Below are 24,741 nucleotides of genomic sequence, written 5' to 3'. Positions count from 1 at the left end.
TATAAAGGTATGTACTTACAGTGAGAGTGTTTACTTACATTCTACTTTGAAATATAAGGATAATATAAATTGGTCATCATGCTTCCATTTGGTCCATCTTTCGTAAGCATTCTACTTGCAAGTTCCATCCTGTCCTCTTGCCATACTCCTTTCATCACACCGCTGTCTGAAATGCCTGTTTTCGGTCCTGTGCAGTGAGAAATTGTATATATGAAATCTAATTATTGGCACAATAAAAGCTTGATAGAGACAGACTATGTAATGAAAGCAATATATAAAAGAATGACAGCAGATACCAACTATAATGCCTACAAATAAAAAATAATTATGTGTATAAAAAAGTGCTAAAATTTATGTGTATGGTCTACACTTTGAGTTGCATTCTTTTTGTGCCCTTAGACAAATGAAATTTCAAACTATTCAATATTGTATTCATGATGCCAACATCAAAACATATTAATGACAGATATTGACGTTTGTTTTCAGTTTGAGTATGATTAAAGGAAACCAAAGCCCAAACATGAATGTGGATTGAGTGAAAGCAGTAATATTAGTCGAACACATCTTTTGAAAGTTTAGGCAAATTGGCATTCCATTCAAGAGTTATGAATTTTTAAAGTTTCGGTGTCATCTACACTGGATAAGGAGACTACCACAGTTCATGATGCTATTCTGGACAACAATACATGTAGCAGTATTCCAAGAGAAAATGCCTGACTGAGTTGAATGACTTTAGTGTAAATTGTTTCATGAGTCATGCTGCTAATCATTTTTTTTTTTTTTGTAATTCATATGAGCTAATCATATATTTGTGTCATCACAAAAGATGAAGCCACTGCACTTTTTATTTGTAAAAGTTATTTACCGCTTTACACTAAAATTGAGAACAATCTTTCCAGACTACATACCGCTATCCTTGGTTTTGCCACCGGCCTGCGCCCTGACCATGGCTGACTGTCCACTACCATAGGACTGTCCACTGGCGAACCGTCACTCTTGCGTTTCCTTGGGACACTAGCCACAGGAGGTGTGTTGGTCCTGGGTGCTGGGATGGGCGTCTGCCTTGAGCGATGGTGGCGTGACAAGTGGTCATTGTCCTTGGGGGAGGAGTGGTCAAGTGGGGGCGGTATAATCTTCCTGGGTTGTCTCTGTGAAACAAAGACAAAAATTGATTATTTTGTTCACTTTTTATCTATTCTGTGCATGGATAGTTGGGAAGGTATGGGGTTGGAATGGGGAAGGTGTAGAGAGAGTGTTTGTAATCTGGAGTGAAGAGAGATGATTGATGCCAAGTGTTTTTGAGATGCCATGGGGGCGCTGTCTAGGGAATCCCAACGTAGCACCAGCCAGCCAGGGGGAAGTGTCCAGTACTTAAATGGCCAAAACACTGGTGATCCCTGGTGTGCTGCTGACGACCCATTGGCATTGGCGGAATTAACACCTTTCCGTTTATTTATTATTTTTTTTCTATGAAAGACAGCTTCTTCTGGTCTTTAACCCTAACTTACCTGGGGGGGCATAATGCCCCCCCCCCCCCGACGAATTCCGCGACCATTCCGCCGCACAAAATTTTTTGACCGCGCCGCTCGCTGACTTTTTACTTTCAAGTCTCGCGCAACTTTTGAGACCAGATTTGTTGCGCCCGGACATACCGTTCTGAAGCCACGTCCCTTCAAAAAATTTTAGTCAACCCCAAAATTGCTCAAAAACGTGATTTTGTGTTCAAAGTCAATACAAATTGTGTTTTTTCAATTAATTCATATATAGATTCATATTCTTAATTTCAATGGCTGAAATAAATTCATTTTAGTATAATTATGCTTCTAAAGATGTGTATGACAAATTCTGCTAAAAAATTAACAAAAACAAAAGTTCGAAAAAACAGGGAAATACATAAAAAAATGATAAAACAATAAATAACATAAGAAATGAATTTTGATACTGAATTCTTTTTTACACACAAATGTTCAGAATGTCACTAGGAATATTTACACCAAAAATCAGCATTCCATAAGCTTTTATAAGCCAATTACAGGCGAAAATGAGATTTTTTGCATATATTTGCATAATTAATAAATTTGAAATAGAAAATGCAAATTTTTTGAAAATTTAACTTAACAGTCTTGTAGATTACATTTATGTTCATGCAAAATTTTGCAGCGATCGCGCAATCAACGGCCGAGATCTGAAGGGGGCCATAATGCCCCCCCCCCCCCCCCCCCCCCCCCCCCCCCCCCCCCCCCAGGAATTCAAGCTTGCTAAATAGCCCAGGTAAGTTAGGGTTAAGATAATCAATTGCATGTTCGATCTACCACAACTTAGAATGTCAACAGCCAACAATTTTTATCTACTGCAAAATAATGTAAAATTCAGAGCATTTTCTTGAAGTTACTGAAGTTACCAATCATTGAGTATTACTAACAATTTCCGTACTTCTGAATATAGATAATCTAGCATTCAAAGCATCATTAAATCTTTTGTCCTGAAATAAAAACATGAAGGGAAATTAATCAAATGTCACAACAATATATTGTAATTCTTTATACTATATTGGAACAAGGAAAAGTAGAAATTACGCAGTGCGTAACATATGTCCCCGCCGGAAGTAGCATTTTGTAACAAAATGTGCAATATAGGTAAAAAATCAAGGTCAAAGGTCAAAGAAGTCAAAGGTCAAAATTCTGTGTAGAAGTTTTGAAGCCCTCACCTAGTGCCATCACATAAAGCAAATGGAATCGAAATTGGGTTAGAAATGGCGAAGGAGTAGCATTTTGTAGCCAATGTACAATATAGGTCAAAAATCAAGGTCAAAGGTCAAAGAAGACAAAGGTCAAAATTCTGTGTAGAAGTTTTGAAGCCCTCACCTAGTGCTATCACATAAAGCAAACGGAATCGAAATCGGGTTAGAAATGGCGAAGGAGTAGCATTCTGTAGTAAAATGCACAATATAGGTCAAAAATCAAGGTCAAAGGTCAAAGAAGTCAAAGGTCAAAATTCTGTGTAGAAGTTTTGAAGCCCTCAACTAGTGCCATCATATAAAGCAAACGGAATCGAAATCGGGTTAAAAATGGCGAAGGAGTAGCATTTCGTAGCAAAATGTACAATATAGGTCAAAAATCAAGGTCAAAGGTCAAAGAAGTCAAAGGTCAAAATTCTGTGTAGAAGTTTTGAAGCCCTCACCTAGTGCCATCACATAAAGCAAACGGAATCGAAATCGGGTTAGAAATGGCGAAGGAGTAGCATTTTGTAGCAAAATGTACAATATAGGTCAAAAAATCAAGGTCAAAGGTCAAAGAAGTCAAAGGTCAAAATTCTGTGTAGAAGTTTTGAAGCCCTCACCTAGCGCCATCACATAAAGCAAACGGAATCGAAATCGGGTTAGAAATGGCGAAGGAGTAGCATTTTGTAGCAAAATGTACAATATAGGTCAAAGGTCAAGGTCAAAGGTCACGACTGAAATTCTGTGTAGAAGTTTCAAAGCTCCCATGTAGTGCTATCATATAAAGCAAACAGAATCAAAATTGGCTCATAAATGACAGAGAAGTAGCAAATTGAAGATTTTGATCACACACGGACGCACACACGGACACACGGACACACGGACACACGGACGGACGGACGGACAGACGGACGGACACACGGACACACACACGTACGGAGCCCGTTTCATAGTCCCCTGCTCGAACTCGTTCGGCGGGGACAATAATGGTATGATGCAAAATATGCTATAACCAAACTATTGATGCCTTTACTCAAGAAGTGGTCACAATTTGCATTAAAATTTCATCCATTAAAAACTTGATCACTAGCTAACAATATCTGTAAAAATTTACATGCTGTAATGTTTGACATGAATGTGACATTAAAAAGGATTAAAGTTTTGATATTTACATCCTTGTCTGTGTGTTGACTGTAAATCTGCTATAAATCATGTCAAGTGCAGTGCGTGCACATTTTGATTTTTGCTGTTCTCAAAAGTTCAGAAATACAAGACATGACTTTTTTTTTTCAATGCTGACAGTATGAGTGTGTGCTGCATAACTGGATTTATTTTATATAACCACTTAGAAAGCACTTCAATATCTTTTTAAAGAACTCACTCCAAAATGATACAACAATTTAGCATGTATCATTTGGCATTTAGTTTATTCAATACTTTATAAAAACAATACAATCAAACACAGTAAAATACACAAGGTAAAATACAGGTACATGTACATGATATAAGTGCATGTCATTAACCCATTGAAGATGGTTTGATTTTGCTACAACACACATTTCCCATGGACACTTGAACGAGTATATTGGGACTCGTCCTCAACGGGTTAAATACATATAAAAGCTATGACATGTCTGGAATTACATACCTCTCTGCTTGGCGTATTGCCGTCCATTTCTATGGGCGAGGAATGGCTTCTGGGTGGGGCGATGAAGGGGGAGTACTTCTTGGGTGGAGCTGTGGGAGCCTTTCGGGTGGGCGTGATGTTTTGGCTCTGGGCCTGCAGGACGGGCCTCGAAGGAGGGGCGGTGGTAGGCCTATCGGGGCGCTCAGACTTTGACGAATGGGGTTTTCTCACCCTGAGAGAGGCGCGGGGTCGGTTGGGTACCGAGCTGTCCTGCCGCTGGAATCCCAGGTTCCTCGGTGCAGGTGTTGGGATGTTCAAGTCCTGAAAATAACAAGAAATTTGTTTCCTAATCATAATAGTTAATTCCAATTGTATCCCAGATAGAAGATGACCACTTCCTCACACTTTCCTATTGATATCTACTTTGTCTTTGGGTGTCAATAAACAAGTCTACCTATGGCCATGGATGTCAAGTGGTACAGTGATTGGTCTAATGGTCTAATGTTAAACATGGAAGCCACAAAGTTGATTTCCTGCAGGGTGATTTGCACAGGTCAATCAAGGCCCACATTTACACCAGAGCCCTGCTCAATTAGGATAAAATTTTGCATACCAACCCCTCCTAAGTAGAGGGTGAGGGTGTGGTAACTGCATTGCCTACAATAGATTTTCACTGAAGACACTGTAGATACTCCACTGCAGTAATGTGACGAAAATTTTTCCTTTGGGTAAACTCCTCCTCTATCATGAGTTAATCCCAGGTACATGGATGGAAGAAAGGATGTGGTATCTTGGAGCATACCATGGATGTTTTGAGATCTTCGCCAAGACTGCCGCCGGTGTTGGCTCGTCTTCTTCCGCTGCTGTTCAGGTTGTTCATTCTTCTCTCTGTCTCAATCTCACCGTCCTGGTCATCTACTGAGCTTGACTGAAGCTAAACAAAAACATACATATCAACCAAAGAACATGATGCTAGTGTAAAGGGACTGTACAGTACTGGTTGAGGTGAAGATTCAGCTTGTAATGTTTTGCGAGATATTTAGAAACCAATCTATGAAATGTTAAAGAGATTCAATTCTAAGGGGACTCAAAAGTTTATTTGATGAAAATCAATTCTGAAATGACTGAGATATCAAAAAACAAGGTAAAACAAAGAGATCCATACAAAAGTTGTGGCCTGTCAATTTTTATTAGGATCACCTTTTTGTATATCTCAGCCATTTCAAGATCAATGTTTGATCATCAAATAAATGTGGAATCCTTCTTGGAAATTACATGCTTTTTCATATTCCATAAGAGGTTTCTCATTATCTCACCACAAAATGTTGTAAACCTGACATTAGGCTTCGATAAAAACTATATGATCCCTTTAAAACATATAACTATCCACATATAGGTAAAGGTGTGTGGATCAATGCTGCCTGCATATGGTTTAACCAGTGAAACTATACTTCTATCATACCTGCTTAAAACTAAGTACAGTGTACTTGTGAAAGAGAAATGCTTTGCGGATTACAGGCATTAAAGTACCCTCGTATTTACCTAAATGGACGATGCTAATTCCCCCCTACCCCCTAACCAACCACCCTCCAAACCAGCACACCTGTTCCACATATACATCATTGTTTAATACAACACTGTTAACATCCACATGAAGTTTACACCAGGTTTCCTGTGGATTTTTCACTCCGTTCTAATTAAGTAAAATTGATGCCTCTTTTCACTCTCCATGTCCACACCACATAGGCTGAGACAATTCCTCCATTCAACTCTTCCTACGATGTTTCTCTGACAAACAAAGATTTTACTCAGTCCCACATATAGCATTTGATGCATGCACACGTTGTCTCCCTGGCATTGTAGAGAGGCAATGACAGCTGTGGCATGGGCATAAGAAAAGATTCCTACTTACCATCACTTTCTGAGGTGGAGGGTTGGGAGCCAGTCTCTTTTTCCTACTACTGAAGGGTGTCCCCAGTCCTTTCTGTTATCAAAAAAAAAAAAAAAAGAATGACAAAGAAATAAATCAACATTGTCAAGTGACATGTCTCTTTACTTCAAGATTTCCAGCAAAATGGAAATACATTAATCTCTATTTGATTGCTTATCAGTGATAGTATATTTGACCCATGCCATTACTCATGGCATACCCAATCAAACAGAACGATCCTATTATACTCACAGGAAAATGTTTCTCACAATTCTACTCAGTAAGGAGAAATATTCCACTTACTTTAACTCCAATTTGAAAACACTACTCTACTCTAGAAATAATGTGTACATCTGTTAGATTCTGAGATGAAATTGGCTTTTAAAGGAATCAATGACACAAACTTGCCCATTATAGCCAGGAATTTTGCCTCTCTCAGCTTGAGTCACTAGCACTGGTGACATGTTTGTGAATCCATCAACTTACCAAATAACAAAACTTTGTATACAAAGGTTAAATTAAAATCGAGCATTTATGTTCCATGCATGAGAGTTTGATAACATGAGAAAACAAGTATGATGGTAATACTATTCAAAGGCTTTTGAAATAAATTGTGGGTAATATTGACACGATGCATGATGAAAGCCAATGATTTCTGACAAATGCTAACACAAAAATAATGTTCTTCTCCAACAGAAAAGAGACTCTGGCATTGAGACTCATCATGGAATGGTCCAAATGGAAATGGCCAATAATGGAGACAACTGACAGTCATTCACATCTAGGCAAATGTTGGAGCCGACGTCACAAAATGAGTACTAACTGTTTTAAGATAAAAGTAAACAACTCATGCAATTGCACAGACAATATCATAAGCATGACACATACTACACCAGTCATGTTACTTGACAATAGTTTGATTCTATCTCCACTATAGAAGTATTTTGGTTCTACTATCCATGAGATGCATAACTAAGTATGCAAGATTTCTGAAGCTTCAACTAGTCTAGCCAGCTACAAAGCAGTTTTTTTCACAGAATAGTATGAAGGCATGAAAAGAAAGATTAAAATAAAATGATATGATCACATTAAAGAAAAGTTACTGTTGGTCAACAATTTTTTTTTTTCATTGCAACTGATTTATGTTGATGTAGGGCAATTAGTCAATCAGTTGCAATGAAAAAACATCTTGACGGAAGAATTTCATGAATTTGAATCAGTATTGCATTCCAGAGTTGCAGACTACATTTCAGGAGCCTCTTTTTTTTTATTAATAAAAAATGACAAAATAGAGGTACAGACGAATGCAGTGGTAACTTTGCATATCATCACTGGGGTGACAAGACCTGGTATCTACAAAATGTCAAATGTTCAGGAAAGCCAAAAAACATGGCGGCCAAAGCACTATAGCGAATGGGATAGCCTTCCCTTTGACATGCTGTGGTGGCTTCATTTTTGGAGTAAGACAGTTGGGATTTGGACAGGACATCACTTAACCCATTATTTGATTATTAATCCAAAAAAGTCATTTTCACCAAAATTGCAGATACAAGGTCTTGTCACCCCAGCCACGATATGATCATCCCCCAAAAGACAGTGAAAATGCAAACGCAGACAATGAAATGAGGAGGCACACACCACAAGGACCTCGCCGGCCGATCGACTCCGTCGATGCTTTCGTGGTCTCTCGCTTGACCTCAGCATCTGAACAGCGTCATCCCGTACCTTGGTGGGTGTTCCCGGCATGTAGCTATTATGGGCAAACTGGGCGAGTGGATAGGGCAGGGCAATGAAACATGACAACCAGAAGGTATTTAACATGAAATGAAAGCAGCATGTGATATAAAGCATTTCTGCACAGAATATGGCAAGAAACAGCAATAGAAAGATATATTTAGAGCTTCATTTACCCCATAAAGTTTTGGTATGAAGTAGGAAATCTTGACTATCCCCATGTGCCACTATGATCCAGAATAGAGTCTTTCTTACTTTATTTTTCTATTTCAGCAGTTAAAGGGACTGTACGGTACTGGTTGAGGTGAGGATTCAGGTTTATAACATTCCTAAGTGAGATAATGAGAAACCTCTTATGAAATATGAAAGAGCATGTAATTTCAAGAAGGATTCAATGTTTATTTGATGAAAATTGGTTTTCAAATGGCTGAGATATCAAAAAAAGTGATAATAATAAAAGGCGTCAGGCCACATTTTTTATTAGGATATCTTTGTTTTACTTTGTTTTTGGATATCTCAGCCATTTCAAAACCGATTTTCATCAAATAAACTTTTGATTCCCCTTAGAATTGCATGCTATTTGAAATATCATAGAATGGTTTCTGAATATCTCGCAAAATGTTAAAAGCTAAATCCTCACCTCAACCAGAACTGTACAGTCCCTTTAACCCAGTACAACTGCAGTGTACTGTTGAATATTTGTGACAAACTGACATATTTTCCCCCCTTTTTGAAGAGACCAAGACTTTCAGTAGTGGAGCTCTTTACATTTTTCATAGTGAAAATTAATTACGAATAGCAAAGAAGGAGAATCCCTGATTTGTCAGAGTAATGAGATTTAGACTGACATAAAAAGATTGAGAGACAGTGAATAAAAAGAACAGACTTGAGGCAGTAGATGGCACAAAAAAAAATGTAAATCTAATGAGACAAAATCTTAGAATGAGACATATTTGCAATGTATACAGAAGAAGAGCCACCATCAGAGAAAACTCAAACAAGATCTATGCTTGCTCCAAAAAGATGAAATTCTGAATAGAGATGCAAATGTGAATTAAATCGAGGAAGTTGAAAACAGACCAAAGTACGGCCTAGACGGTTATTACAAATGGACAGTAGTCAATACCAACACGTCAACACACTTGCAGAGAACATCACCATACCACAATGGAGTCATTTACAGTAAAATGGTGTCATTTAGAGTAAAATGGTGTCATAGAGTGAAATTCTCTCTGTTAGTCTTGAAAGAGGAGTTTGAAGATGAAATATCTGTACTCAGGAAATTTGGGTTATGATAACGAGAGCCTAGAACAAAGAATGGCTGATTTCAATGTGTTGAGTGGGTCTAGAGAGAAAACTCAGAGATGATTATGGATGAGGTACATCTATACTCTTTCACAATAGTTCCAATCACCTTTGCAATCAAGGTTCATTGATAAGCATAAAAAGGAGATGTTAATACTTGTTCACAATTTGCATATTATTCACACAAAAGCCTGAATAAAGACACATTTTTCATACTTTAAAATTCATAAGTGTTGAGTTCATGGGGGTCATGACACACACAAGCACACATAAATTATTTACTAGAAGGAAAGAGTAACACTCAATCTATCACATTAGTTGAAAAGAAAATGTTGTGAAAATTCTTTCCACTTTCATAAGATCAAATGACATTTCAATGATATTATCAGGAAAGACTTTCCCTGGCAAGAGGACAAAATAAAATGATGTCATTATGTCTTGCTTTTCTATACCAAATAGTTTTTACTTCATAGATCAATATTTTGGTGAATCTTTTCACAGATGTGGTTGCATGAGTTCTTTCATCACAATGCCTTGGATCCTGAATAAGCATAGATCTACTTCATCAATTTCACAATGCCATTTGTCAAGCAATGCTATGCAAGAATAATCTCTTTATATACCACCTGCCATTTTCATATGAACTTTGGTGAAAATGATCAAACGAGTTTGAAATTCAGGGTTAAAATTCTCAATGATACAAGCTAAATTAATAGATCTATGAAATCAACACTTTAGATGATCTTTATTTTAATTCTTTAATTTGGCTATTTATTTTTATTCTAATAGGTTATAGACAAAATTGTAACCTGATTTTCACATCTTTCTGACACTGTAATGGGCAACAAGGAAAAAATCAGTTATGTGTAAGACACAGCATCCATGTGAGAACCATGTGCAGACACAAAACAAGTGATAAGTGTCACATCAATCAAGCAGATTATCTAATGACAAGAGCTTGCAATGACATCTTCAAGAATTACTGAGTTGTAAGTGCCAAAAATTTATGTCAGATTTGTCCAGTGAAGATGCATACCTAACAAGCACTGGTCATAGAGGCCAGCAAAGCAGTTTTTATATCACTCTGTAGAAATAAGACTTTCAGAAGATATACAGAAGTGGGTATGCATAGTTATGGCAAGAAGGCATAGTATTTCAACATAAATTTCAGCACTACAGGCAAGATATGGCTTAATATGATACTTTAACATGTTTATTCTTGCATGATCGGCATACTTTTGTCAAGTGAATGACATTCATAATCATGTATGTTCAACAGAATCCACGTTGATACAACACTTCTTACGCAGTTGTCCAACAGATCCTGCTAAACGATTATCACACATATATCTATTTCTGCAGCTGATGATGTATGATTTTCATGCTTCAGTGGAATCGCCATGGAAACAACACTTGCAGTTGTCCAATAGCTTCTGTTGAGCAAAGAATCTTGGTGAGTTGAATTAGAAAATGGGGAAAACAAATGTGGTGACACATGTTGAGAGACATCCAAGAGTTTCATCATCAGACAGTCACTAAAGTAGCCATCACGGCTTTCTGCAATAAATATGTGAAAATCATAAAAACAATCCTAGTGTATATTGATTAACATGACAAGAATTTTGAAAGATAAAAATCCATGTATCTCACTTTGCAGCCATTGAGATATATTTTGTTATCTCTTCTGCAACTGAAAAACAACTTAGAGTCAGAGTTCAGACTTTTTTTTTCAAGATGTTCAAAGAGAGATTTTTTTTTTTTGATAGACACGACACAATTCACCTTTCTAAAAATTTGTTTGGAAATCTTTCATACAACCTTTACTAAAGGATGTCTCTCAAAAATTCAATGCTTCAGGATGTGAGGGGAGAGATGGGATAGGATGGGATGGGATGGGATGGGATGGGGGAAAAGGGGGAATGGTGTAAGGACGGTCAGTCAACCACGAAGCAACATGGAATAAAAGTGGATCCATTCTACCTGTCGCAATACTTTTCTCTGCCTCTCACTCTCCTGTGGAATGTAGACAAACACCGGTAACATCAACAAAAATAGCACAGCGGATGAAACACAAACATGCAGAGTTTATCTGATAGTGAAACTACTGTCGAGGAAAGGAAGATACTGGGGGATGTGGGGTAGATATACATAATATAAATTGCAGATATATATCTAAAGATGAATTCCAGTTTGACAGTATGGAAACAAGAGACGCATTAGGAACAGGAACATAGGAAGCTATCCATCACACTAGTGTTACAGTTTGGTTTGTGACAATGCACAAGTGTGTTCAATATTCAGTTTTCCACAGCGGAAAATAGAAACTTTGTGATGCATGTCAGTCATCGTTTACCCAAGTGACAAGAAATGGTCAGCAGACAGCAATTAACCAGGCATGTCATATCATCAGAAAATATATTATGCTGGAAAGCATCGGTTCTCACCTCACAGCAATTCAAAGGGGAACGCAATATATCGTGACCCAAGTTCTTGAGACGTGTGTGAAGGAATAGGAGCCATTTGAAATGTCTATGTACACAGAATGGATAGCTTCCTTGCGGAAAGGTAATATACTCATGAGTAATGACTTACACTACTAATCTAAATGAGGAACTAGGATATTTTATGGATAACATAATATATAATTCACAACATTTAAGTGAAGATACATATTGATATAATAAACCTAAATACTGGCTTTCGGAGCACATGAGCTCATTCACAAAAACTTTTTTACAATTGGAGTATAAAATTGTCATTAGATCTATGATGCCATAATTGTGCTACAAACTGTGAATACAATATGCAGCAGATTGTGACGGATACCTGCTTCATGAGTCGCCTCTTCTTGGAGCTGTCCGGCATGGCCTGGACGTCTGCGTAGAGTTGAGCGAGGGCCTCCTCCGTGCAATTCTTGCTCTCCTGGACCTTGACCACAGCGTGCCCTGGTCTGCTGATGGGCAGCCTGCGGTCACTCTCGAGCTCGTCGTCAGACTGGACAGGGCAAGGCATTCAAGAGTTCCATCTCATGAAGTACTTATTACATTTAATGTCATTTAACCGCAAAGCAGATACTCCACATGAAGCAATAACATTACAAGAAATATTTACATGTGTGGATTTGCCTATATGACTGTCCCTGAAGCATCGATCTTGTAAACATATGTTTCAAGGACATTACTCAAGTAAGTTTATCACAGAGGCAGATTTCAGAACTTAGTGACTTATGTAGATCAACCAACAGCTCAAAGCAACAATTCTGTTGAAGTGTATTTCTACTGTTCTAGGAAAAGAATACAATTTTTTTTTTCTACCAATATTCTTGTTGACACATACTTTCTTTCATGTTCAATATGTTGTAAAGAATTTATCTTTTTTTAAATCTCAGTAGAAAGACATCATGTAAAAAATCAAGTCACACTTATATTGACAATAATTCCTACCACAGTATGATACATTGCGTCAAGGAGGATGCCTCAAATCGGGCAAGGTGGCGAGAAGGTTTGAGAGACAGAGTGGTTGCTGTTTACACTTTGAAGAGTGAAGTAAATCCAGTCACCCCTGTTATCTGAGACAAATCTTGATCAACACTGGATGATGATGATTTTAAAGGCTTTAAGTCCAACACCCAGAAAGCTGTCATCACTGAATCAATTTGTAACAAATGAAAGTAAAACAAAAACCACCGTGTAAAGGGATGAGGTCTAATAGCGGTTACATCTCACAGGTATCCCATCTCAGCGCTATCACATGATCTGCTTCATCACATGACTAGAGAGAAAGGGGATGCCCCTAAGACTGGACAATACCTTGGCACTGTCCTGACAGTCCATCCTTTCATCCTGGTCATCGGGCAGCACACCCCCGTTCTTTACAAACACCTCACATTTCTTCAACATGCTCTCTGGCACCTGCAAGATTTCAAACAATATGACACAAGCATTCCAAATCACAAAGATGGTAATGATTTACATACATCTGTTAAATGTATGTTGCACCCAAAGAGATTTTATTAATATATAGAGTAGGCAGTCGCCATACGCGTGCGTACAAATGAGACGTCCAAAGTTGAAGAGGGAGCGCACCCTCGCATCCAGGCACTGGATCTAAGGCTATGTTCAAGTAATATCTTCTCATATCATATTTTGATTTTTATTGATCCTCATAACACATTTTATTTTTCAGAAACGCAATGTGGTTGATTGTTTAGATGATCAATTTCTACAATATAATGTAATAATATTCAAGTCAAGTGCATTTAACAGAATGCTGCTATCTACTGTTCAATAAATGTGCAAGATCCACGCAATGGCAGCTCCCTTGTGCGGTCGCCTCCGCTACTGGACTACGACCTCTTGTGGTATCATCTCTTTGGTCGAACCTAATGATCCCTGGGAATGGTCTGTCACTTCTTCAACTTGTGAAAAATTGAGCAAAGAAAATGGGAGTCAAATAACATGTACAATATAGTTTGCCTCATAAGTGCATCAACCTCTGTTGATAACAATGTTAACTGATTTCACCACTCTGTAAAACTATTATGACATGTATCTTACCTTAAATATGCTATTGAAGTAGCTGATCATGAATTCCACAGCATAGTTGAGTTTGTTGATATACGACTGATCCCTAAGGTCATTTGTTGTCAGCTGAAATCCAAGGAAAGAGAAAAGAGGCAAATGTGATTGAATCAAGATCATCAAACATTTCAATACGAGAATAGAATTTGGAGTCACCATATGCAGTGTGGTTAAGATATTGTCCATTCCATTTCTCATATACTGGCTGTACCATCAAAATTATCAGTTAAATTTGATACTGTTGTAGCATTCAGGATCATCTGGGAAAATTCAAAATTTATGAGCTCTGATAGTACAGGTTGGAACATTTTACAGACAGCACTTAAAAGTTACAATTTTGCTAGTTAGGAATTGCTTCTTACTTTTGAAATGTGCAACAAAAGCATCTCCAAAGTTGTATCCCCCCCCCCTGCTGTTTTCATGGATAAGAGCTGTGTTAGTGGACAAAAGAAATATGCATTGATTCCATTCATAGTATCCTGCACTGATGGCCTCCTTTGTACAGAAATAAAGAAACTCAAAGCAGAAAAACTGTTTCATTGACAAAAACACATGACTGTCAGTTGATTGACTTCATGACATTATCAAAATTGTTACCAGCATTTGTAACAGCCTACATTTAAAATATGTCTCTTTGAAATCCCTTACAAGAAGGCTGTCATGAAAAGGAGGGCTGAGGTTCATAAAATGCTTACAAATCTCGGCCAGAGGACGTGGGGAGCGAAGAGGATGCCCAGACTGGAGGCGTTCATCTTGTTCGATTCCTCGTTCTCCGCCACGGTGTTCAGGAGCTCCAAGACTTCTCTGAGCAGCTTGTAGGTGCAGGGCTGCAGCATGAGGAAGAGGTAGCGCAGGGCCTTCACCTGACTGGTGGTACGGGTGGCCCGGATCCGCCCCAGCATCTCAGGGGTGTGGTGGGGGAGCACCTCAAGTTTGTAGGTGAGGTCTGGATAGGAGGAGGGGGTGGGGGGTAGAAGCAAAAAGGGAAATACATGTTGAAATGCACAAGTGAAATTCTAAGATCTATAGATTTTACCTTGAAGTGTGGCTATAATATATCATGTCTCCATGCAATGTTATAGAACACTGCCTACATGTATGTAATTTGTTATAAGGTTGTACAAACCCTGTGGACTGTAACATAGCCTTATTGCAATAATTCTTAGCTAAGCTAGAATGCTCTTGGTACATGTACTGCATTGGTCATATTAACATTTATAGTAAGTAGTGAATAATGGAAGACATCTTATATTTCACAATGAATATAACAAATACATTCTGAAATAATACATGTAACATTAAAAGAATGAAATGTAACGACCATAATCATTACTACTGGTATAACTCAACAAGAGCAAAGGGAAAGTATCCTTGAGAAATCATGAAAATGAAGAATAGAGATATAAATGTAATCAATAAGAAATATATTCTTGTCCAACAAATGTAATTCATATGAATGAGGGAGGCCTTAATATTTTCTAGTCAGAAGCATGAAGAGATATTTACATATTTAAGAAGCCTCCAGCATAATCAGGGAGGCTATGACAGCTTCGGGACAAGATGACCTATTCTGAAGCTACTTTAGTGATGTGTGGTTATTGTTTGTTGAGCTCAGTTTGATTGCTCTTGGAATAGATACTGTTTTTGAAAAAGTCTTTCATACCTGCAGCCTGGACATGTGCACCATAGTGTCTGTCTGTGAGAAGTGGTTCAGGGAGCTCACTGAGGAAACTCTTGAGGACACAGGCCACATCATGTGGGGTGAACTCTGAACTCTGGAGGTCAACCGCCCTGCGCTGGTTGAGGAGATCCTTCAGTCGCTGCTGACGGTGTGAATTACCAGGGATACGAAACAGGCCCTCCACGTGCACATCTGTGAACAAAAACAAAGTGCATATGATAGAGCAGGGATTATACTCAATGTCTTCAGACAGTATATGTTGTGTTACATCAATGCATGCATGGTATGACACACACAAAGACTACACGAATGTATAGATACTCAAGAATCTTTATATGCCAATAAACACCTTCTGATATGATAATGCTGGAATTCTTTCTTTAAAAAAGACATCCACTAAAGATCAATCTTCATTCCATCATATTCACCTTTCAGGCTTTCAAAACAGATGCGTTTCACTATAAATTCATATCAATTTGTTTAGAAACTTGTTAGAGTCAAAGTTTAACCCGTTGAAGACTAGTCCCGAATATACTCAGGCAGGTGTGTATGATGAATGCATGTTGAGGGATGTTGCAACAAAATTAGCCTATTCTCAACAGGTTAACATGCATGTCAGTGTATGCTAGAGTTAGGGTTTCTCCATCTCACTCTCTTCCTCTCTTCCTCCCTTCTCCTCCTCCTTTTCATATTTCATGGGCACATGGTTTTCCCATGCAGAAAGGTCAGCATACTGATCACCATGTCTTTAGAAACCAAAATATCATAACGAAAAAACAGTGGTTAAATTCAAGATATCTTCCCAAAACTACAATCCAGGCTATCTAATTTGTTTGTTCATTTCACCAAAATAACAGTGCAGGAAATGATCTGCTTATCAACATAAGATGTTGCAAAACATATTCCACTTATTGCCTACCTTTCACAAGCAAGCAGTCATAGTATACATCAAAAAGACAAGTGCTCTTTGTATCCATAAGAGAAGTCTGCTTGCCCTAACCACAGAGCAGGTGTGTTTGTAGCATCACTCTTACTATTGCTATTTCACTCTTTTCCTTTCTTTATCCCTGTTGTTCCTCATCTTGTTTTGATGTTGCCTCCCTATTCATCCTTATCCTTCAAAGGTTGCCCCCCCCCCCCCCATGGTCCTCCAGATCATCACTGACCCTCCTCAGCCTTTTGTCTGTCCACTCTCCTTTAATCCCCCTCCCTTTTGATACCTATTGGGCTCCTTGCCCTTCACCATCAACCCTCCCTTTTTTTTTCTTTGTTCTGTGTCCCTAGCCCTCCCTTGTTCTTGTTGTGTGAAGTCCTTATATGTGATTGCTGTCCCTGCCTGTTTGTCATTTTGCCTCTGATGAAGGTTCTGCTAGGACTGAAACCTCAGGCCCCTTTTGATTCTAATGACTATAGCAGGATACATCAAAATGATGCATTAATATGACTAGACTTACTATCCTTGAGAAAGTGATGAGTTAATGTTAGTAGACTTACTACTCTTGAGGTAGTCGATGGCACACTTACTATCTTTCAGGTATTCAATGAGCTGCCGAACCTGACAGTAACCTTCCTCACTAAGTGGGGATCCAAACACAGCAAGTTGGGGTTGGATAGCCGCTGGGGAGAGAAAATCAAATGAGCAATGGATTTGCAGTGTAAAACAACATGTAAAACCTAATCAAGCACACAAAATTTAAAAAACAATACTTAAAACAAACATGATTCTGAACTACTTTTACCAGGGGCATGAACTACTTTGGCACTGCTCATTCTGAAAAGAAGGCTTATAGTTTAGCGCAATCATGACTAATGTGGATTGACATTATAGCAAATATATTAAAATTGGAATATAAAAAATCATGTTGAATAAATCTGTGTTCCAAGCAATATACATGTAGAAATCGAGTGAAAGAGAGAGAGAGGAAAGAATCATTGCAGATTCTACCTTTGTCCTTTTTCCTATGGCGCGTAAACTTCCTTATGATTGTCTTGCCCTGCTTGACATCCACGTTGCCCATTAAGACTTGTCCTAGACTGTCTGTGCCGCTGAAGTCCAGGATGTGTGACAGCTCAATGCAGCACCATTCCACCAACGTCTCGGCATATTTGTGCCTCATCACCTCCACATAGTACAGAGGGTTGCACAGGAATTCCCGGTCACTCATGTTGCACCGATACCTCCTCAAATTTCTGGCAGGGGGATATGGAATGAAGTGACACTTAACCATTGAAAAAAAAAATTTAAATACTACAAACACCAAATCAATTACATGATAGACTCTATATGATAAACGAAAGGATATCACAACTGCCTTATCAACTCTGCCTAACTGGAAGTAACTCATCTTGGTAATGCATGCTCACTCTACACTGCTCTGTCGACAGCATGCAGCATTGATTATTGCAGGGAATAATTTTCGAACTCAAATTTGATTAGCAATTTCAGCTGATGAACAATATTTCACATGGTATCCTGTACACTTCTAAGGAAGAAAACTGCTATACAAAAGTTAGTTTGTGTAGCAGTGGTGTAAAAATGCATAGCAAATTGCGATACGATACCAGGAAAATTATTCCCTGCTACCTAACGTTAGTGCAGGAAATACAAGAAAACTGACGCACGTTCAAAACAACTAACACTTGTTAGATCTAACTGTTACAGCATAAAAAACAATAAATTAACAACAAACAAACAAACAGACACACAAAAACCATGACCATCGTCCATGACCCGGCTTAAAAGAGCCTGTTTTTTTTTTTTTTTGTCAATCACATCACATGAACGTAGATCATGCACTAACCCCAGCGCGGGGCGCTGCTAGCTGCTGTAGTCACGGTAGTGTAACCAAGGAGGTACTAGGCGAGCTCGCCTAGTATCAGGGGTTGGGGCACCACCTATCGACAGGGCACCTTCCCATCGACACCCTGCGTATCATGGCTGTTTGTAACTGCGACCAGCCCCAACACGCAGTGTTGGGGCTGCGCATTGTAGCAGACATGATCATGACAGGCGAAGTATAGCGCCTAAAAATCAATATGAAATCGCATAAATTCTGCAATATGAAGACTTACAGGTGAAGATGTAATGTTGAAGACTGACTGCGTTCAACTTTTGGTTCTGGCAATAGTCCCTTTCTGCTCGGTTTGATGAGTTAAATGCGACTCGGTCGAGAGGAACTCGGGAGAACTACATCTTATACAGTCAATGGATTTGAGATTTGTGCGCATGCGCTGGCCGTCAAGTCGTGTAGCTTTGTGGCAAGGCCTTATCATACTGTTGGCAAACCCTCTCGCTGTATATTGCGTTGCTTTCTGGGTGGGTGCGCGCGCGCAGGCCTTGTCAGAAGGCTAAACGCATTGCGACTCCGCCAGCACATGAATATTTACATGCGCAGTGTACTGCATACTGATTTCGAAAATGGTGAATGGGATGGGGAGCTAGGACTACGGACCCGTATATGGCCGTGAAAAAAACGTTTTTTCAAGATCATTGGACCAGTGTGAACAAGAACAAGGTGAACGAAGGGTATTAATTAGATAAGAATCTTATGTAGATGGTCTATACTATAAAAGTACGTTTTTTCCTCGTGATATTCGAAACTTACGGAGGTGCGAAAATCTGTGACAGACTGTGTATGTTTTTCAAGCTTACCGATATAGCACTCTATTGACTCAGGACGCTCCCACAGTGTGTAACTGTGTATACGGAGCGTCCCGGGGTTAGGCTGTTTGCGTATAGAACGAAAAATTACGCGCGGGATTAAGTGTCATTAGCTATAGATGGTGTCTAAAAACAATAAAAACGAAGAAACGAAAATCAAACTCAAACAAACCAAGCTAAAAATTACACATCCGATCAGTAACGACGCATGGCTGTGAAATTCACGTGTATACCTATGGAGGAGAGGGGGTGCCGATCGCAAGGTTCCCTTTTTAGCTGCGCGAAGAAAACGGAACGCACGCACTAAAAGTAAAATTGCGCTATTTTAAAACGGAGATTCATAATCAACGAGACGGTCACGACATTCAAAACTGCAGTATTTATGGCATATTTGAGGTAAGAATTAGGCGGATTTGTATTATATTTTTAGAATAAACAAGCTACAGATCCTTAGGGTGACGATACGTGGTACCCCCAACCCTACCTCCTTCTTGCCCTTGCCTTGGCCGGTGGCCTTGTAACCAGTAAACGTGTTGGGGTCGCTGCTGCGCTTGACCATACACCAATAACAACGAGTGGGACTGTTCATTTAGTTCTCGTGCGCCACATAACAAACACTTCACTTCTGATTTCGACGGTTACGATAGCATACTTACTTTTTCTGCAATCAACGATTTGCTGCTTCAATCAACTGGTCATGTACTACACTTTCGACTTCTAGGGCGATATTTTCGTTGTTCTGTCTTTGTTGTTGAGACTCTGACTTTTTGTGCCTCGAAAATGACACACAAACAACTACCGTGGAAATCAAATTTGGTACAAGTTTGCTTACTTCGATAGCCGAGTAGTGATTGGCCACAGTCTGATGACGTCACCACTGTAGATGGTGGATGTGCGACTCGACTGCTCAAGAAGTCCTTCATATCAAAATGGTTTTCGGGAAACACCTGTCATTTCTGAGGTGTTTGCATCGAGTATGGTTTTGGTAGCCATATATTGCTTTGATGCGCTCTATTGTATTTAGTAAATCGCTTTACATAGGAAAGACAAGAACACTGTAACACAGAATATTTGTGATGTGATCATCATTCAATTTTGGCGAGTGTGAAACTCTTCCCCTCCCTCTCTCTTATATCTCTCTTTCTTCCTTTCTTTTTTCTTTGTTTCTTTCTTTTTTCTCTCTAGATCTGTCTCCCTTTGTTTCGAGTATTGTGCATGCAAGATGTTAAATAGATGAACACTCGATTATAGCTCCAAAAGACAATTGGTTTTACAAGATAATCCATGTTCAAAGAAAACATCGAATGTGTACCATGTTACATGGCATAAACTTTTCATACTTAAGAGTAATAAAGAAATTCAATTTGTTTTTTTTTTTCAGTTTTGTTTATTTGCTTTTTATCTCCCTTCTATTTGTTCCTGTCTTGTCAAAGCCTGTTGTATCTTGTGTCACACTCGTTTGCATCATCACTCACTTATTAAGACATGAATAAAATGACAAATTGCAATAGTTAGTTTTATACAAAGGTAGGATTTTAAAGAAAATCACTTGCAGTTTTATGATGTGTGTGACTTACTGTGTGTGTATTAATTCATGTGTTTGAATGGTCCCAATTTTTATATTATTTTTCTTCTTTTCATTTATCACATGGGTATATATATATATATATATATATATATATATATATATATATATATATATGCATATTCTCTCTTTTAATGCATAAGTAATTTTATGGAATTATTTCAGTATAAATGGTAGTATTTTTGTTGATATGGTGTTGGTTTTACTGTGTATGATAATTTTGTTCGTTTCTATTTTTAATGTTATGTATACTAAGAATAAAATGTTGTATTATGTTACTTTGAATTGTTTTTACCACTTCATGGACTCACAGAAGAACAGCCATTGGCTGAAGTGAGTGACCTTGTCGAAATAAAATAAACTGAAACTGAAACTGAAACTGAAATTAAAGCTAGCTGCTTTGTCTATTGAAAATATGTTATTACGAGATTCAGGATGTACCCAATCATTTTAAACAACCGATCAACCAACCAAGAAACAAACAAATAAACAAGTATTAACACACACACACATGCACACCACACAACATAAATAAAAAACAGCGATATTAAAGAGCAAAGTACAAAGTACTTGTAATTAATCATTTCACATAAATAGACCTTTCTCTTCTCATCTTTCTTCCTGCTCACTTCCAAGACGATCTATACAGATACAGCCAATTTTACTTTCCTCTACTCTGTACTGTCATCACACAATATATTTGTTTATACACTGTACAGGACCAAATTTTTGTAATCGTCTGCAATCAAAACGTGATCTAAACAATGCAGCAAGTATTGCCCCAACTGAACGAGAATGAAATACATGCAGCTTTATTTGGTTCTTAAATATTGAATTACAGTATGTAATATTTTTTGTTACTTTTTATAGCAGTTTATTGGCATAAGTATTGTTCACATTTTGTGTATTTTACAATACTTAAAATTGATTATATGGATTCAAATTTTTACAGTGGTTGATCCATCTCTAACTCACATTTTAGAGCTATTTTAAAGCACTAATGTTGGATTTTGTTTCATCTGCAAATGGTAAATAATGCCTTTAATTACCAATTACCATGCCCACGAGTGGATGTCTTGTAATGACTCTGCAAGTGCTGTGGACCCATTTCCTCTAGTCCCTTCTTTCTTTCTTTCTTTCTTTCTTCCTTCTCTCTCTCTCTCTCTCTCTCTAACTGTCCCTTTCCAGTCTCCTGTTGTTTGTCTTGTTTGTGTCTCTGTTTGCTTGTGTGTGTGTGTGTAAATCCTTTCACAATTCTTATTTACTCAATACAGTGCACTCCTGTTATAACGAACACGATTATAACCAACGTCTCATAACAACAACAACAACAACAACAAAAATTCAGGTCCTAAATTATCATCATTAGATGTATTGATATCTTCACGTACTCATCTGTTCGGCTATAACAAAATGTGAATAAAATGAAAGAAAACAGCCGGTCCTGAGGACTTTGTTACAATGGGAGTGCACTGCATGGACTTTGTCAGGATGGAGTTGTGATCATTGGTAATTATTGATTAATAAATAATGATTGTGAATAGTTTTATGCAAACCTTCGGAGCACTGAGGTGATGACATCAATGCCTCATATAATTTGCATATGTGAAACATGAGAAACTAACTAGGTAAACATCTGCTGATTTCTAGAAAGGGGGAAAGAGTAATTCATATCATCAAGTGAAAATGATACAGCAGGAGAGATGTTCATTTTCCAGTTTTATCCTTTATTTCCATTTAAAGAGACTCTACAATTTTTATGGTAAAAAATTAAAGACACAAATTACTCCCATGTCAAATCCAATCGTAAAACATATGAATTCCCTTTATCTAAATGAATGGGTGATTATTAGATTATTAAATGATCAGTCATCTACACTTTCCAAGTCAACATCACTCCTATAGGCTCTATATCACATGTCAGATATTTACTTGTAAATCAAGCAAGTAAATCTAGAATTTGTAGCAATATTCACATCAATACCAAATGTGATATTTTTCATAAAATAAACTAAATATGCACATATCAGAATTCTGACTGTAATATCGCATCAAATGAGTGGATCGCCTTTATGAAAATACTCATACAGAGCACAAATGTGGTATGCACACACGGTTGCACCAATTGTTTGTTTTTTTTAACAGAGGTCACAAATGCCCAACATGAATATGAAAATAACAAGTGCATTTCTTTAATCAATAAAATCACATCATATAGCATTTATATTTGTGTAATTTCAAAGTGCAATCTTACTTCCAAAACATTGACATTTGTCAAATATCACTACTTTATGAAATGCTTTATAAAAATCTTTCAAAATCCTATGATGATGTAAATTGACACACTTTTGGTACTAAAAATATAACTCTATCATATTAAGGCTTACCTTACAATATTTCAAAATAAAATTTCGATGACTATGTTTCATATCATATTTCAAAAGCTCTCATACAGTACTGAACATCAGTGTGGATCCTTTGATGAAGCTAAAACAGAAGACAAGGCATATTTGGGATCAATTTTGAAAGGATAATTTCACTGATGTGCATAAATTCTGCTCCCAAAATATTTTCTCTTGAAAGACAATGGTAATTACCAAAGAAATTTAGATATAAGTCAAACCTAAACAGTGCTTTGTTAAAGTGGCCACATTTATGCAGCATAGCTCGACTTTATGAAATACACCACTACTTGCACTTGTAAGTGTATAAACACACTCATTAGCAGTAATCTATATAATACAGGGTAACCTTGTATTATATAAACTTAAAACAAAACACTGCTTTTTACAAGGTAAATTAGGTGATCCTGATTTTCCAGTACTTTACTCAGGAGGTACCGTTTGTTTTTGGGTGACAGGTATAATGAGGTAAATTCAGCAATCCTGGTCATCTTGTTAAAAACAAGGTTCCCTGTATAGGCATAAACTTTCTTACACACACTTCGTACCAGAATTGTAGTTTACACCAACTACAGCATACATCCTATTAGCTCAAAAACCTAAATATGCATGTACATTAACTCACATTTTTGAAGAACCTGTTGCTAAGAATTGAGTGAAATGCAACATTCAGATCACACTTCAAACTGATCCAAACTGTAAACTTTGTATAGCTTTCAGTTTTGTATTATAAACAATAAATTTTCAAAGTCGTTCACGCTACATATCTCTTTGACATGAATGTACAATCCTTCAACACACATAAATTCAGAAGAAATTGACAAATTTAATTATCTTTTACATTTCTTTCTTTTTTTGTAATCTTCTGAGCAAAGCACTAAATTAACTTTAAAAAGAGTTGAGATGTGTGGGTGATGTGATGCAATTCTCAACACTTCCAGAATTCTTAATTTCAACATTAATGGGCGATGGAATTTTTCACTCACTTCATTACACTGCTACACAACTACAACACAGCAAAGGATTATATACTTCAGTAACTCATACATGATATCTACAATAGAGGTACAAGGACTATATTAATTGACAAACAAATTCAATCAAGATAAATGTCAAAAAAAAAAAATCAATACAAAAAAGGACATCACACATATGCTGCGAGTTAGTACATATAGTTGCTGAAAATAAAACATATTTAAGTATAATCTGTTGAAATCTATTCTTGCAAAAACAGGTCAGTATACTACTCTATGAGAAGTTAATAGATGCAAAGTGTATATAATAAATATATTCAATTTAGTTATTTATGTATAACCTTTTTGTGGCAATTTTGTCTCATTTATGTGAAGCTCACATCAAGAAAACAAAACTGATAATACACACTTTCAGGTGCGAGTTTCTTCACTTTGTCTCTCTCTACAAATTAAATTTGTTAAGATCGCAACTGCTGATCTGTAAATTAACAAACATGTCAGAAAAAAGGAACCAGTGGGACTCGAACCTGTCATCTACTGCTT

At 37.5% G+C, this 24,741-nt stretch overlaps 1 protein-coding gene across 1 annotated transcript; it reads right to left on the bottom strand.

Moving 5' to 3' along the window:
- On the bottom strand, window positions 1-20,008 carry LOC139719149 (rho GTPase-activating protein 19-like). The gene is made up of 14 exons (XM_071630583.1): window positions 19,894-20,008; window positions 17,522-17,766; window positions 17,101-17,193; window positions 15,559-15,768; window positions 14,591-14,841; window positions 13,872-13,964; window positions 13,125-13,226; window positions 12,142-12,309; window positions 7,915-8,040; window positions 6,259-6,330; window positions 5,149-5,280; window positions 4,368-4,667; window positions 909-1,148; window positions 1-187 (listed from the first exon to the last, which is right to left on the bottom strand). Exons 2-14 carry the CDS (start codon window positions 17,739-17,741, stop codon window positions 155-157), a joined length of 2,040 nt encoding a protein of 679 aa, XP_071486684.1. The 5' UTR covers window positions 17,742-17,766; window positions 19,894-20,008; the 3' UTR covers window positions 1-154.
- Window positions 20,009-24,741: the final 4,733 nt, after the last annotated feature.

Source organism: Diadema antillarum, unplaced genomic scaffold (assembly GCF_040938485.1).
Source record: "Diadema antillarum isolate AM-2024a unplaced genomic scaffold, OU_Dant_1.0 scf00000105, whole genome shotgun sequence".
NCBI lineage: Eukaryota > Metazoa > Echinodermata > Echinoidea > Diadematoida > Diadematidae > Diadema > Diadema antillarum.
This window is presented reverse-complemented; position numbering and strand designations above follow the sequence as displayed.

Bases quoted from the DNA above. Each gene is read 5' to 3' on its own strand.
- LOC139719149 (XM_071630583.1), bottom strand. From the start codon at position 17,741: ATGAGTGACCGGGAATTCCTGTGCAACCCTCTGTACTATGTGGAGGTG. The intron at 12,310-13,124 runs GTATTGTCCAGT...TGCCCTGTCCAG, and splicing joins ACTGTCAGGACAGTGCCAAG to TCTGACGACGAGCTCGAGAG. The intron at 4,668-5,148 runs GTATGCTCCAAG...TGTTATTTTCAG, and splicing joins AAGATCTCAAAACATCCATG to GACTTGAACATCCCAACACC.